The sequence below is a fragment of the Ischnura elegans genome, chromosome 12 (genome assembly GCF_921293095.1).
Source record: "Ischnura elegans chromosome 12, ioIscEleg1.1, whole genome shotgun sequence".
Taxonomy (NCBI): Eukaryota; Metazoa; Arthropoda; class Insecta; order Odonata; family Coenagrionidae; genus Ischnura; species Ischnura elegans.
Window position 1 is genome coordinate 17,429,103 of NC_060257.1, and position 17,635 is coordinate 17,446,737.

General features: G+C 37.9%; 1 protein-coding gene across 1 annotated transcript in view; it reads left to right on the forward strand.

The window, feature by feature from the left end:
- The window catches only part of LOC124169560 (serine proteinase stubble-like), a 30,014-nt gene extending 15,090 nt beyond the window's left edge, over positions 1-14,924 (forward strand). Inside the window, exons 3-6 of the mRNA XM_046548200.1 lie at positions 1,691-1,776; positions 5,088-5,362; positions 8,393-8,550; positions 12,941-14,924. Of these exons, the coding sequence (XP_046404156.1) occupies positions 1,691-1,776; positions 5,088-5,362; positions 8,393-8,550; positions 12,941-13,099 (678 nt within the window). The 3' untranslated portion in view covers positions 13,100-14,924. The remainder of the gene's footprint in view (positions 1-1,690; positions 1,777-5,087; positions 5,363-8,392; positions 8,551-12,940) is intronic.
- The last annotated feature ends 2,711 nt before the right edge of the window (positions 14,925-17,635 follow it).

Here is a 17,635-nt window from a genome sequence, read left to right on the forward strand (position 1 = left end):
TCATAATTAATAGTAGGCTCATGCCTAGTCATTGAAATTAATGACATTCACATTTTTTTCCAAGCCTTGCATTCTGTTATAATCTTCCCGTAGCGCACCTATCCTAATTTCTCCACGCCCGCCGACAGTCAACTTTCTATCGGTCGCCTTCCTCGAGATTTCCGTGAATCCCTCCCCTTTCTCCCGATCGATCACTCTCCCACAATTCCATTGTGACGCGCTGAGCTTTCACATCCCACACCCAACCACGGTTGATGTCATCCTGCGATGGGCCACCAACTCCAAGCACGACCGAGAGAACACTTCCGCGCTATATAGGAAACTGCCAGAGGCCACCCGGCGTTGCTCGGAAGGATAATGCCTAGAGAAGTGGGAAATTTGGAACTTGAATTTTATGATCATATAGGATTATAGGAATCACACGAAGGCCAGGGCAATGCGGTTTTGTGAAGCATGGCGAGCGAGGAATGTGAGACTGAAGATAAAAGTGAGAGGGGAAAAACTTGAGCAGGTAGAGCAATTCAACTACTTGGGCAGCACATTAGAGGGAAACGGACACAGTAGCAATGACATCAGGAAGCGAATTGCATTAGCAAAGGAGGCGTTCATGAACAGGAAGGAGCTTCTGAGAGGATCGTTCTGTAAGAGTTTAAAGAAAAGGTTAGTGAAGAGTTTGATCTGGAGTGTAGCTCTCTACAGAGCGGATACGTGAACACTGAGGAAAGAGGACGAGAGAATATTGGAGGCATTCGAGATGTGGGTATGGAGAATGATGGAGAGGGTGAAATGGACGGAGAGGAAAAGGAACGACGAAGTGCTGGACATGGTGGGTGAGGAAAAGCAGCTTTTAGATGAGATACGGAGGAGACAGAAGGTATGAATGGAGGGAGTACTTAGCGGGGAGGGGATGTTAAAAACGGTGTTAGAGGGTGGAGTTTTAGGTAAGCGAGGTAGGGGAAGGAAGAGAATAGGATTTTTAGATAGAATGAACGGGAGGAGGCCTTACTGTGTTTTGACTAGAGTAGTTCACTAATAGTAGGTTAGGAATAAATATAATAGCAGAACTTAAAAAGTATTGGCATCATGTCTCCAAGGACTACCAATAGAGACCCCTACGAGTTCAAATGTACAAAATGAAAACAACATTCAATTGTGTAATTGTAGTTTTCATGCTGTACATGTCTTTTGGTGATTCCTAAAGACATCAAGCGTATATTTTATAAGTTCCATTATTAAATTTATTCCACTTGAAATAATAATAGGAGAATTCATCCAGTTATAACAACTATGAGGTACCCATAAAATAAGTCTAAGGTCATTATCCCTCTTAAAATTGAATTTATTTGGTTATCGACCTATTACATGTAGGTGTTGTATCCTTATATTTCTATGCAGCCCTGAAGCTGGAATTCATTTAATTTCGAAAAGTTGGCAAATAAACATTTTTTTTGCCAAAACTGACCACATACAATCGATATTTCTTATGGATATGTAAAATCTACCCTCGCATCATCATCTCTCTACACCAGCTTCCACATCCCCATTGCACGTGGTGGCCCAGCATTCCCCCTCCAACGGCTTCCTTTCCAAGATGCCTTCCCCCTCCCCTCTGTCCCTAGCCAGCTGATCTCCTCCCCTCCCTCGGCTCTTCCCCCGACATGCACACTCTTCTTGTCTCCTCGAACCGCAGGCCTACATCCGCATCGGGTCCAGCCGCTGCGGAGGATCCCTCGTCAACCGATATCACGTCGTCACTGCAGGACACTGCGTCGCCAGGTGAGTGAACAACCAAAGCCCTGGCCAGGTAAAGGTCACTTCCGACGCATCTGAACCTACCATACCCTAATTTCCTTCATCAAAGAAAACGAAAGGTATTGATTGCCATTCGTTACCCACCATTAGTGTATTCATAATATACAAGTTATTTGGTTTAACAAATCCCAGTTTAGACGAATGGCAGTGGTCAATTTTGACCGCATTTGAAAAAGGCTAGATTGGCGCCCATGCGATGCCACTCCACGTGACGTCACATGGACCTAGTTTCTGTACGAGTGGATGGAAGTTTTACATCGTCTGAGATTACCAATGCATTGAGGCACTGAGCTCAGGGAAATATCTCTTAATAATCACCTGTTAAAATTGCGTATGGTCGTAAAGTTTCCTTCGTTTGATAAGGTATTTATAATCCTTATTTAAGCCAAGTGCTACCCGCTAGCAGGGTACTCTGCTACCTACTAGCAGCCTGCATCGCAGCGAAGCACATACCCTCGCCCCAAGGTCACCTCACACGGCTACAGCGGGAACCAGATCTTCTTGTGAACCATTTCATCAAAGAAGAACCAATCTTCATCATGCTTTCGTTTAATTCAAGAAGTTTTGTCTGCCGATGTTATGCGTAGATATACCGAGTCAGTCAATTCCGAGTGTTTAGAGGTGGAGACCTGTAGCGAGTGCTTCGTGTGATGAAAGTCAAAAAGCAATTACTCCACTGTTATTTACAAAACGTAATAAGCATGAATATTAAGTTAATACTGTTTTTCCACGGGCAGCTAAGGTTAACATTAATTGCTAAAAACAAAATAGTTCGTGAATTTTTATATTTTAATCCTCACCTGTTCTCTAGTAGCCAATTTTAAGAAATGGCAACTTCATAACGAGTTCACATTTACATCATCTTAGTTAAAATTGCAATATCCAGTAAAGTATCACAAAAATATGGCAACATTTCGTGAATTGGTTCGCGTAAAAACACCAAGTAATAGCCTAGTCTCCCAAAACATCAATCTCCTGTAAATTCTTATTGCTTCATAATATCATAGGTAATAAATGGCCTTGGGGTTTTCTAAGCATGCGTCCTTCTTTGTCTCGATAAAACTTTAGAGATAAGAAAGATAATAAGAACGAAAACTTAGTCCTAAATGACGGCTAAAATAATAATTAACGAAGCTCAAGCAATAATAAAACCTAAAACAAGCACCCATAAAAAATTTGGTGAGATATAAAGTTTTTTTTGCCCTTTATGATAATGTGAGAGATGAAAATTGAGAATTAAGAACAGTTTAATGCTAAATACTAGCGGATAGCTAGCTAGCGGAACAGTTCCCATCGTTCAAATTGAAATTAATTCGGGACAACTTACCACTCAACACCTTTAAATGGATTTAAGGGGCTTCTTCTTTTCATCAACCTGACATGAGTAATGTACTCAAGTCTGTTCATGTGATTATTTAAAAGATTAGGTGGGAAGCGCAATATATGGTTCGTTCTAATTCACACATAGGGAGGGTAGACAATGCATGTATGCAGCAGAGGATGCGATTTCATTGTGCGAGAGAATGAATATGGGGCAGTAAGAGACCTCTGAGAAGTTACGAAGAGAATGCTAGAACAATACTACAAAGCTAATGGCCTCGCATGTGAATCTTTCACTCAAATGACTTAATGACCAGAACTGATTAGGATCCCAGCTTCGCATTTCGAAATGAAATAAAGCAGAAGCAAAATTAAATGAAGCACTGAATTGAATCAATGAATCAATAACGTGGAGAACGGGCTAAACTCGAAGTAAAATTCAGGAACTATGGCATTCGTATGATCCAAAATTAAATGATAATAATAATAATTTATTATTTTTATATTTTTATATTTATTTTATTCTCAAGCCACCAAATACAGCTCATATTGGCCATTTTATATGGAGTTATTCAAAAAATTTAACAATTAAACGTACACGAACAGCCATGCCCTGGATAGGGGAAAATCTACCCAGGCGAGACTCGAACATGCGACCTTCAGTTTGACAGGCGAGAACCTTACCCCGCCGCCACCGAGGCCGCCAATATGATATAGTTTTATTAATAAAAATAATATATCTTTATTCCACTCTATATATGCAATCGCATTACAACAGAAAACATTTTAAGAATGTTGGAAAATATAGGTACGTAGGTTTAAATCGTTTTGGAGCTACCATCATACACTGTTTATACAGGACTGGTGCTATCAATACATGGCATATAAATTTCTTTCGCTGAATTCAGTGATATTTTAATGAGCCGTACATGAGAGCGTATTCAGTGGTCGAATGAATAATCCACTAATGTATTAATTTTTAGATGTAAAAATTAAATTTCTCCGTTCACTTCTTTAAAATAGTGGTTTTACATTGATTAATATTTAATGAATGCTCTGCCATTAGAAAGTTACTTATTTTACCTTATCGCATAATGACTGTTTAATAAATTAGTTACGGAGTTAACAGTGAATTCAACTACATTAGTTACATTTGGTCGCATCTCAAAAATAGCAACTTTTCAGGAGAGCAAAAAAGGATTTATTTTTTTAATTGTGTATAACTTTAATTGAAATTAAAAACCAAATGTACATAAAACTGAAAAAGAAGCATACATTTGCAAGCAAAGAGTTGTTTTTTTCTTGAATTTTATTTCTTATTAACAGTATTAGCAGTATTAACTCAGACCGGCCAAATTTGGAGACACGTGTTGTTAGAACTTAGCCATCGATATGTCCCTTGTAGTCATCGATTTCAGCATAGATACCTGCTTCCACGGAAAATTTCCCGCGAATATGCGCTGAGTAAAGAGGGTGAATTTTACTGATAATAATTTATGCGATAAATTACTCATTTGTTATTATTGAGTTATGCTATTGAATGTTTGCGGGAAAACTTTCTTGATTGCCCGTAAAAAAAAGCGTGTTAATCGCGAATTTCACCAATTCAAACGCATTTTTCCTCGTTTTATTCTTCTGCTAATGCTTTTCCTAAAAACTTCTTTCCAAGGCATATGTTTACGCCGCATAGTTCCGATAAACTGAGGATTTGGGCGGCATTCTTAGCTACATTTCAATGATAGATCGTGGATGAGTCGTAATTCACTCCATAATGTTTTCACCAATTAGGTTGTTAGGTAAACTGATCATCGATCAGTTTACCTAACTCAGCTTTATGAGAGAAATACTACTACTATGTAAATACTAACTCAAACGAAAAAAATCCTCTCTGCGTGTTATATTTTTCCTCACGATCGCCAGTTTGTCGTTGTAATCTCTCCCGTCACTATTCGCAGGGCGACACCGCGGCAGGTGCAGGTGACCCTCGGCGACTACGTCATCAACTCGGCGGTGGAGCCCCTGCCCGCCTACACGTTCGGCGTGCGGGAGATCCGCGTGCACCCGCGCTTCAAGTTCACGCCGCAGGCGGACCGCTTCGACGTGGCCGTGCTCAAGTTGGAGCGGCCCGTGAGATACATGCCGCACATCGCACCCATCTGCCTCCCGGCCAGAGGCGAGGACTTCCTCGGACAGCACGGCTGGGCCGCCGGGTGGGGAGCATTGCAAGCCGGTGAGACACTAATTGCGGCGACATAGCTGGCGCCAAGATGTTTCTATCACGCTCCTTTGCCTGCCATTAGATGGAGCGAACTATTTGCTTGTGAAGTTAAATACACCGGTTCTGTTTGTCTATTGTAAGTGAGACCCCAAATTGCAATTTCTGCATTATGAAATTATTCTACTTATGAAAGTGCATGGCATGTTTTTACAGAATGTCCCGCCTATGAAATGTTAAGAACAGAACTGAGAATAGAATTACAAGAAAACTACCTTCCATGGACTCATAAATCATTGACAAATAATGAAATATTAAAAACTACCACGAAAACCATGAATAAAATCCTGTCATATAAAAGAAAAATGAACCAAGATGATAAAGAATAAACTATAGAACATCAGCCAAGCAAAGAGAAATCGACTTCCCGATGAGCCTTGCCCAATAGGGTAATGGGAGGGGGACACTGGCCCCATAATAATGGGGGAAAGAAACTCGAACACCGATTAACAGTCGATAAAATTTCTCTAAGTCCAAGAAAAGCAGCCTCCCGTTCATAAGTCCACGACTTGATAACGAGAGGGGTGGAGGAGAGTCCGCGGGGGCATTTCCCCCGAATCCAGTGTCTATTGTAAGTATCTAACGATTTGATCGTTGGATTATTCTTCATCATAGAATGATCCTCCAGAATTGTTGGAACATTAATAGCTTTGCTTTGTTTCGTTATTTAGTGGGCCCTCTTCGCTTCTATATCGTTGAGGTGTGTTTTTCCTCGTCCCATTCCCTCCGAACCTATCCTATCCCAGAGGCGTCGACGGGCTCCTATCGCGGCGGCGCCTCTTTCCTTTTTCCTTCCTCGCCAGCCCCTCCCCGGGTGATCGGACGTATAAGTCTCTGACGTGTTTCCCGGCCCCTGTGTGTTGTATCCCTGAAGGGCTCCCCTTGAGCCCTCATTCTCTCTGTCTGTTGTTAATGGTGACGAGGAAGTGCAAATTGCTACAGAGCTCACAGTGTGTCTTTTACGAGTCAACTGGTACATTTTAAAATGAATTTACATTGAAATCTGCTAATTTTTAATAAGCACCTTTTTCAGCAGTTTTTTGTCTCATGCATAGTTGTATGCGTGGGTGCACTACAACTTTAGAGTGTCTTGTTAAGTTTAATCTTACTTATCGAAAAGGATTTAAAAAAATTAAACATACATTATTTAGATTGGCAAATATTTAATTTATTGAGATGCATTGGCGATGTTGAAAACACTTAGCATTAAGTGGTCGACAGATAAACTTATCGAAGAATAAATGGAGGTCTCTTTTGTTAAGATATATTAGATAATATTTATTTTTTTTAATAAGGTGAATTTTACTGATAATAATTTATACAATACCTAGCTCATTAATTACTATTGAATTATGCTATTAAATGTTTGCGGGAAAACTGTCTTCATTGCCAGTCAAAGAATTTATGAGCTAAGCCACTGAGTTCTTTAGTGCAAAAATGCATTTTATGTCTTCGTTTTTTTTTATTTGAGTGGCAACAAACCAATTAGAAATACAAGCCGGTTCTTAGTTCTTTACTTCTTGTCATATTTCATCGCGTCACCCCATGAGACCTTCGGGTAACAATGTTTTGATACGCATACGACTTGAGCTAATTAGTGGCATAAGTAGCTCGCCCTTTCGAGTCAACGTCTATCTTTAAAAGTCTATCTCTATCTTTAAAAAGTAATCGCACAGAACACTGACCTCCTCAGCCCAAACGTAATCTTCAGTAAATAATAAGAAAAACTATTAATGATTATAATAGTAGTTGCATCACGTGCGGTCGAAAATTGATACACTTTGTGGAGGCCGAATTGTTCATCTGCATCTACATACTTTCCCATTTAAATACTGTCTTCAAACGAAAATAAAGCTGTTATATTTGCCTCTGCGGTGAGACATCTTCCTATTAGGTGTCAGTAACTGCATGAAATCATCTTCAACAAGAATATGACTGCGTGACAACTTGTCCACCAAAGCATGTTCTCAATCATCCAAGCTAAAGCAATTTTGATCCAAGTCTACATCCAAAGAAATAACGGTGATTCCTAAGGGTGTTTTAAGTTGGCTATCCTATCTCAGAATTCATTTTGCCCTATCCCATTATCATTTCCTCGAATAGCCAGTGTGATGTGATTTTTTAATCACATTTTTAACCCATTGAAATATAAAATAATAGGGTTGAAATATAATAGTAATAGGGAGTTTCTCAGAAGAATTGCTAATGAACCACTCTGTACCGCAATGACTTCCTTATTTCCAAAAGTTTACCAATAATCATCATCATCTTTTTAAATAATTAATACGTAACTAAGGTTACAATTAGAATATAAATAGTTAAGAATTCACGCCTGATGAAGATGATTATTCATCAAAACCCAGGAGGATTAATTTAAAAAAAAGTAGTGGTTCACATCCAAGATATCTAAAATTGGAATATCACATAGTTAAACATGAGTCCGTGAATTTTGCAAAATGGGTTAAATGAACCTAAATATTATATGGGTCCCACATTCATAATCGACCCCTCATTATGAATTACGGCTAAGCACTACTACCCGTACTAACCCTAGTAAGGGAACCCGCTCCCCCCCAAAATGAGGATCCATACACCACTGCCGTGAGATGTACCTTACGCTTTACGCTGCAATATACCGTAGTATTATGAGCAAAAATATTTTTAAATTTTCGATTTCGGGAAATGGTATCAAGATCAAAGATGTGGATTTAAATGTAAGTTAATCATTTAAATAATAGTTAATTTCTAAACAAGGATGATCATCGTCCGCGAGGGAGGCCAGCCCCCCCTGACATTAGTAAAATGAAAAAAAATTAATTTAATTAATCATTAACGAGTGAACAGCCGCGGCAATCCGAGGTATTACGTCACTCTATTGACATTAGCAACCTTTTAATTTGACTAACCCGGCCTTCTAAAACAAACCAAAGACGCAGTTATGCGAATTATCTTCCTACTTCTAATACCAAGCTTTTCTCGAAACAGGATCGCGTCTGAGGCCGAAGACCCTGCAGGCAGTGGACGTCCCCGTGCTCGACAATCGACTATGCGAACGGTGGCATCGCTCCAATGGAATCAACGTCGTCATTCACGAGGAGATGATGTGCGCAGGATACAGGGGTGGAGGAAGGGACTCCTGCCAGGTAACTACAGCAGATTACCCATCTCATTTCCATAAACACGATGACATACCGATACCTCCACTGCGTAAACGCTCAACAATCACCCACCGAATCAAATCCGCTCATCTAGTATCCCAACAATACGAATCCGCTCAGCTGGTAGTGTCCGAGGCATAAGCGCTCACCTCCAAGCTTCGAGAATAGGAGATGAGCTTGATGCGTAGCTTTCCGCGGCGTTGTCTAGATGATGTCTCCATTTTTCTGGGTTTCACCGCGTGGATTTTCTTTGTGACGACAGTTTCTCCAGTATTCCTGTCGTCACAAAGAAAATCCACGCGGTGAAACCCAGAAAAATGGAGACATCAGGAGATGAGAATTTATTTATCCGGACACTGGCAGCTGAACGGATTCGTATTGTTGGGCTACCAGGTGAGCGGATATGATTCGGTGGGCGATTGTTGAGCGTTTTTGCAGTGGAGGTATCGATTCATTCAAAACCACATCCAGTCTTTTATCATTGAATGGCCCCAACTATTACGTATGCCAGTGAAAAATTTTCTGTGGAAAACAAAGAGTAAGTTATTCATTCAAAATGTGCAGCTTATTCCATGGGCGTACCCAGCGAGGGGCAGGAGGGGGCAGCTGTATTACAGTTTCGTTAAAATGTTGATTTCATTCACCTTTTCCATGCTTAAGTCTTATCTACAACTTGAACAACCATGGCTTGCCCCCCTCTAGTTTTGATCCTGGGTTCGCCCTTGGCTTTTTCCACTAAGTATCGCCGTAAACCACCAATTTTATTACATATACATTTAATAAAGACATTACGGTATTTGGAAAACCAATTACTGGGGGCTGCTGCATAATTGGAACCCCTCCTAGAGCAGAACTGGTAGGAGAAATTACCTTAAGTTCTATGAGGTTAATTTGGACAAATATCTTTATAATCAATTAATGAGAAAAAAATTAAAAAAGTAGATCTTGTCCAATACGTAGCTACGCCATGAATACAGCAAATGTACCATATTTTCGACTATTTATGCATAAATATGCTCAAGAATGGCAAATAGCAGAGGGGAAGATGATCAGAGTGAAAGGGACGGATGAAGAGATGAGTGGTCAAGTTTCAGAATAAATTGGAGGGATGCTTTCGATTTTAATAGATATAAAAGAAAGAGGAACTGATAAACAGATTAGATCATGCTATGAGGCTTACAAACTGATTACAGGTGTTACGAACCATTAGTGTAGGTATAAAGTGTTGGAGATATAGTAACAGCTGATGTTTGTAAACAGTTTGTTGTCACCATTGTTGTTCAAGTTTACGTGGGGGAGGTGCAGAATGAACCAATAATAATCTAAGAAGACAACCAGGGATGCATAAAAATAGCTTCAAATGAAAAATTTAGTGCCAGAACGAAGCACATCGATGTCCGGCACCATTTTATAAGAGACTTAATGAAAAATAATGTTATTCAGCTTGTTTACTGCAGGAGTGAGGACATGGTTGCTGATGCACTGACGAAGCCACTTCCAAAAATAAAATTTGAAGAATTGAGGAATGGAATGGGCCTGACGACATAAGCTGTTAAGTGGGGGTGTTGGAGATATAGTAACAGCTGATGTTGGTAAACAGTTTGTTATCACCATTGTTGTTCTAGTTTACGTGCCTTTCTAAAGTAAAGAAAAATAAAAAGGCTGAGCTTCCGAAGAGAATAAGCTGCATTATTTCTGCGCAAAATCCAACTTAAAGTTCCAGAAATACGCTATATTTTTTCTTAATTTTATTGGATAAATTTTCAGAAATAAAGGATTACGATGAGGTAAACCTCCAATAAAATTCATATTATTGCTCCATGGAAAATAAAATGAGAATCCCTAGTAATATAGGATTATATTTTTAAATCTAACGCCGGAGGAAATTTGGAATGAAAACAAATAAATTATGGCTATTGATTATCTTGTATTAAGAAATAAGGCGAATTTAAGGATTGACTACGATAATCAATAATTTGAAAACATCTTTGCCCTTATGCCATAATCTGTTGGCTAAATCTAAATAAATATAAAATCATTTTGAAGTCATATATGGCTCACTGGGAAGCGTGATTATTCATACTGGCCGACGTTTTTTTTTAAATTAGGCAAAATTCACGGCGCCTATTTCAATTATAGATAATAAACAACTGAAGTGTATTGTATTCGTTCGTGAAACATGCATTTGCTAACTGGAGATTCTCAGTCTTGAAATATAATAGCATATGTACTTATTAATAACTTTCGGTGAAAAAAAAATTCGCGTCGATTTTGTAAAAGTTGCAATGAAAAACAGAAAAGATGACAAAACTTTAACCCTGAAACAAAAATTAGTAATAATTCAGGAACACCTAAAAAAACGAATGAAAATAGGTTAGAATAAAAAAAATATGCAAATGTTCTAATTTACGAAAAACTACAAAAACAAATTACAAAAAGTAACTCTTGATCAAAACAGTCGCCATAAATACACCCAATGTACATTATTACCGTCTGTTAATACATAAACATTTTCAAGTATGACAAATAACAGAGGAGAAGATGTTTAGATTGAGACGGACAGATGAAGAGATGAGTGGTCAAGTTTCACAGCAAATGGGTGGGATGCTTTCGATTTTAATAGATATAAAAGAAAGGGAAACTGATAAACAGATAAGAGCATGCTATGAGGCTTATAAACAGATTACTGCGCGCTATGAGGCATAACACCCAATTGTAAGAGGTAAAAGGCGGAAAAGTGGGGAAAAAATGAATAAATGGATACGGAAGCATGACGACCTAACGGATAAACAGGAAAAGGAAATATACCATGAAAATAAATAGCATGCTCGTTCGGATATATTCAACTGAAAGCTGCCTGAATTAATATTTGAGACGATTGTGATTAATTTATAAATATGAATTGCATTATATCTTGTTAGTTGAGCAGTATAATTTTTCCTTCTCTAGCATTCCTTTTCACTTGTAAAGTCATTAGCACTGAATGGAGTTCAACGCAATGCTTTCGCGAAAGGGATGCTAAAATGCATAATTAAAGTAGTATATTCATAAGTGTTTTCAAAGATTAAAAACGTGTAGATTTCTGATATTAAAAATATTCAGCTGACGGCTGATAGTGCACCCTTAAAATCATTTCGAGAGTGCTTGTCAGGCATTGACTTCCATCGGTATAGACTTCTATTCGTAAATGGAATTTATTTCATTTAAACAAGAGAAAATAGGTATGCCCACATATATTTTGCATTCCTTGCCAATTCCAATAGTTTTATTTTCCCCAGGGGATAGGAGCCATAAAAGCTAATTCATGAAGTAATCTGATAAACAAATAAGCTCGCTGTCCAAAAAATAGTGACAACTCATAAATGTAAAACTATAAGCGTAAAACGTGACTAAAAGCAGGATTAAAAACTTTTTTTAATTGGTTGAAAAAGTCCTTCAAAGAGCCAAGGTTAATTGAATGTGAGCAACAATGTAATAACTGAAAATCTTAGAATAATCATATAATATTAAGAATATGGAGAAAAAACTGCAGAGGGTTTGATCCTTACTTTTACAAATGAATACTTATTCCAGCTATTCCAGCCGACTGTATGCAAATAACATTATTTGTTAATACCTTTTCTCTGTATGGATAATAAATTAGTTTTTTGTAAAATTTACTTCTATATAACAACAACGTTTATAATATAAACAATAAACAATATAAACAACATTTTGCCTCTGCTTTGATAGGTATGACCACCGAAAGAGCATGTACGAAAATTATGTATTCAATAGGTTTTTCGAGATAAGAATGCGCGGAAAGTACTTCTTAAGCCGTCAGTGGAAGTGCAGTTAATGGAGTAAATTTTGATATGTGCGAAAAATCCACAGAGGAAAACTCATTCGCCTTGACCGGGATTCGAACCCAGATTCCCCGATTTCCTGTCGAGTGCTTTAGCCAGCTACCGAGGAAATTTGTGAGCTTTACCGGACAAGGTGGTATGGACTGCTGAGCATATTATGCGACTAGCAGTCCAAGTCGTGCGCACGGCGCCACAGTCGGACAGCAGAGCCCGAACTTTGAACACAAAGAGGTGTTCGCTCTGGACTTATTTAAGTATACCGGGAATAGCCACGGCGATAACTTATACGGAGTCCACCCGCAATGCACAAATTGTGAGAAAAATCCACAGAGGATTTTTCGCACAATTTGTGCATTGCGGGCGACTCCGTATAAGTGATCGCTGTGGCTAGTCCCGGAACAATTAAATATATTTTGATATCTTGATGAAAAGGGCATTCGCTTTGTTTCTCGCACCTACTCCTTAAATATGGCCCCATCTAAAAAATCAAAGAGCAATACTCTAATTTCTTTTCTATTATTCCACTAAAGGGTGACTCCGGAGGACCACTAATGATGGAGCGGTCCGGCAGGTGGTACCTCATCGGCATCGTGTCCGCAGGATATTCCTGCGCTCAGCGAGGTCAACCAGGAATATATCACCGAGTCGCACACACGGTGGACTGGATAACGAGGGTAATCAACTCCTAATGAAAGGACTACGAGCAACTCGTCTTTGAATTTTGATCGTCGCATTTTGGTGGAGAAACGAAGAGAATGCAAACGACCAGCTGCTCTGAGCCGGTCCAAAGCCGTCATGGTGAGGCACGGGCAACTGCGAGAAACGATTTTCGAAAGGGAAGGACAAGAATTCGAGGGAATGGTGCTTCTAAGAAGACACAAATTGTGGTATTGAGTTTCAACCTCCCTTCCTGAACCCTTACTGTAAAAAAAAGTGAAGATCGGCTGTGGATTTCAGCAGCCTGAAAGCCTGACGAATCCTTTGAATGAAAATGGTTCCATTAGACTCAATGAGTCTACCGGACTCGATAATCTTTCCACACAAACCCACCATCTAGTGAGTGAAAGTGACTTTCTTTGCCAAAGATTGGGATTGGACATGTTTCCCGCATTGACTCTAAGCCGATTCCAAAAAAAGAATAGCAAAATATGAGGTAATTTTTGTATATACGGAGGCACGGGTTGATAACAGTCACTAATATGTAAATTCCTCCATTACGCAAAGAGGTAACCTCCTTTGAGAATCAAGAAGGGCATATAAGTGCGGTATATATACTCCTCATGGAATATAATTGTGTTTACTCCGATCACAAGACGTAAACAGAACAGCCGCCCTCCACTGGATAAATCAACTGCATATTAAGTGTATGTTGGCTGATACCATCCGCGCAATTTATAACATTAAATCTCATGATTCTGAGACTGAGTGATTTTTAAGTATGACATAAAGGTTTAAAGAACGTTTTTAAAAGCTTCTATTCATGCTTGAGGCAGGACAGAACCTTAATGTCACCATTTTCATGAAGTCATCGTTGTTCTCTTTTCATGAGGCGCAACAGGTATCATATAATTTGTTCTACTTATTTAAGGATATATATTTAAGTTGTGATGCTGTTGACTGTACGTGTCATCTAAGTTGTTATTTAATTATTGCATGTAACTAGACAAGTAAATACGGCAATGTGACTTCTAAAATAACCACGATTATGACAACGACGTATGACTACCAGGAGATATTCTTGTTTTTTTAGATCAATGCTTAATTACTTTGGTGCTTATAGACCATAAACTTAATTTATGCGTAAGAAATTCAACAAAATAAATGCATAACTTCTATTACGATTTCAGGGATTAAAAAGATACTAAGTAAATCTTGCAACCGTGCAGTTTAGGGCATGCAAGGATATTTGAATGCATTAAAATAAAATAATGGAGACCCACTGCATCAATTTCTCGATTTGTTTTACAAGCAAATTCAATCTTACTACTGAAACTAAAGATAAAAAATTCAAGGAGAAAACAAGAACATGTATTCTGGAGCATTAAAAAAACCAAGACGTACTTATTATATGCATAATTTGTAAAAATATGATGTATAAAGTAATTCCAGTACACTATAGAAGGTAATAATTTATGAAAGGACTGATTATTGAATAACATCATCTGCTATTATTTTGAAGCGTTGTCGGTGTCTGGGAGACTTCTGATGAGCTAAGTCACTATAATCAGTTCCATTGAAATCATGGGTGATAACATCACTGAGATCAATCCTGATAAACTTAGTCGCTATGATTAGTTTAACTGAGCAATGGGTGATATCATCTTTTTCGAACCGAACATTTTTATTTAACTTCGTTATAATTATGAAAAATACGTTACCAGGTTCGAAATGGACCAGTTATAATTTTTGTGGATAATTCAGATGTACACTTAGCCTCCGATAGCGTAGTCAAAAGAAGGCGTGATTGCTATGAAAAGTATTAAATGAATCATGTATCCTACTCACTTAAATAAAATTTATTGAAAAAATGTGATTTCCATTAATTTACTATACCTTTTACATACCGATGACCTAACTACCTATACTTGGGACACTTCATTTTTAAGCGAAAATTATTAAAAGTGAATTTAAAAGTTGTAATAAGACTAAATTCCAAGGATTTATTTGATGCTTGTACAGTAACGTTTTGCAGCATTTTTTGTGGTCTTATCTTGTACGGATTTAAAAAAATCTATCAGAACTTTACTACTTCAACTTTCGTTTATGGTGAACTGAAAAAAAATAAAATTACATACTACCATGGAAAAATTCATTAAAGAAATGCTTTAGTATTACAAAATTTATTGATTAATGTCAATAATTGAAATTCCTCGTAGGCATCTGCTCTGGGGAGTGCACCACAAATAAATATTTGCAATTTATCTTAATCTTATCGCCTTGGTTCAATTCCACAATTTCTTTAACCTGTAAACAAGCTGTAATCAAGGTAAATCTACATACATTTGCATTTGACGTTGCTGTGATCGCATTGTAAAGTAGGTATTGGGCATGGTGAGTATCATAGGAACGTTAAACATTAACTTTTTAATCCTACCAAACATACACCTTCATATTTTTTTAATTATGACTATGTCACATTCAGTCGATAATTCTTCCTTGTATTTTATGGTAATTCAATAAAAAACTACAAAAAGGAACACCATGTTACGGAACATAATCGGCACAACATATTGAAGGAAAAGGGAATTTAACTGCAAAGAGGAAATTCAAAGCAGTAACTTTAGTATCCTTGATTGGTAACATTGAAAAGGTTGAAAAGCATCAAGATCGGGCAATATGGCAAACACTCTATGTACTCTTATAAATACTCATATTATCTTAGAGCACTAGCAAAGGTTTGCGCAAGAAAAGGACACGTTTTCAATAATTATAAGCCTCTCTTTAATAAACAAAATTTTTTACAAAAAATTATCTTCTCTGGAGTAAATAATGCAGAGTATGGCTTGTAGTTGCCATTTCATTTCGCATAAATCATGAAATCCTTTTGCATTTTGAATATTAAATAGTTACCAGGTCAGGAAAGGATTAACTGCTGCAATAGGCAGCAAAGGATATAGTTATAACAAACAGCAACAGTTTCAAAGAAAATGAACAAGTATGAGCGAGATTCCCACGCTTTGACAAAGGGTTTCTTTTCACGTGGGAAGAATCATCTTTCTTTTCCAATGACTTACTCCACTTTCAGAATTTACCATTCAACCACTGTCTCATATTCTTTGCTTACTTCTAGCAGTAATTTCTCCTTTGATGCACAAAAATTCAGCATGGTATTAATCGCTTTTCTAAACCTTAACCCAATCCAAATATCTCCACTATGAAGCACAAGAGCTTTCACGGACAGGTTTCAATGTTGCTCTTCTCATCTAAATTTTTTGGCAAGTTTCAGATATGCATTCTGAATCATATATTCATGGAACATTGGGGATCCATATAACGGTTACGGGAGTCTGAGAGTTTGGATTTTAAAAAATAATACAGGTCTTCCGTAAAAATATATCATTTCATATACCTCACTTCCAAGAAATATGACTAGTGCAGACAAACTAATTGGATCATAGTTAAAGCAGCAAAGATGGCAGGGAAAGAGAGGCGTTGGATAAGACCAGGCAATGAACGGTCTGGGTATGAGTAGGAGAGAGTTTATTATCACCGTGAAAGGGTGTGAAGTAAAGCCAACTGATAAGTCTAAAATTATCATCTTTAATAACATACTTGCAAATGGGCTTATTGCCCAGTGGCATGGAGTAATATATTAACGCAGACCACCCAGTGGTAACAGAAAATATTTCATTATAATACAAAACATACTTAATTCCCGTGTACTCCCTAAACCTGTTTTAGTATTAAAATTTTTTGGAAGGGGTCGAAGAGTTTTTACAAGCAATTATCTCCAGTCTAGTATGGCCTACTTTAGGTGGAAAAATACTTGATGCAATAACATAATAAACCTATTGGTTCTTTCGGACCGTCACTCAATGTTTTTGTACTAATGGTAATTTTTTCCCACTGAGGTTTTTTTTGCTATTTTCTTCCCAAGTTCTGCAAATGGTCTTTCCTCTCTGAGGATTGTACATTCCCCATAGTCTGCACATTTTCCCTTTCGTTCGTTGAGCATTTTAGAAGCGCTGCACGGGTCGGAAACGTGGAACCAGAGGAAGGAGAGTGATAATGGATAGGAAGCGTTTAAGATGCATTGCGGAGGGTGGAGAAGGCTAAAATGGACAGCGATAAAAAGAAATAAGAAAGTGCTGTACTTGGTAGGTGAGGAAAGTTTACTGCAAAGTTAACGGAATTTAAGGAGAAGGATTGGAATGTAAATGGAAAGTAATCAAAGGTAAGAAAATAATATGTGAGTGGAGACGTCGGAGTTTACAAATAAAGTGAGGAGTAATAGGCATCATAGTCACAGGCAAACGTTTAAGTAATCCAAAATTTATAATAACCTACCCCGGTTTCGACGCACTACGTAATTTTAAAGATAGTTTGTCGAAATATGGAGCGCTAAATTAAAATATGTGGATAATCAAAAACGCTTGTCTGTGATCATTTTACCTGTTACGTGGTTCTAAAAGATATCGCCATGTCCTCTGAACTTAGTTAGGGGTATAAGTCTTATATCTACTGAATTAATACATTAGGGTGATAATGGAGAAATTACTATAACT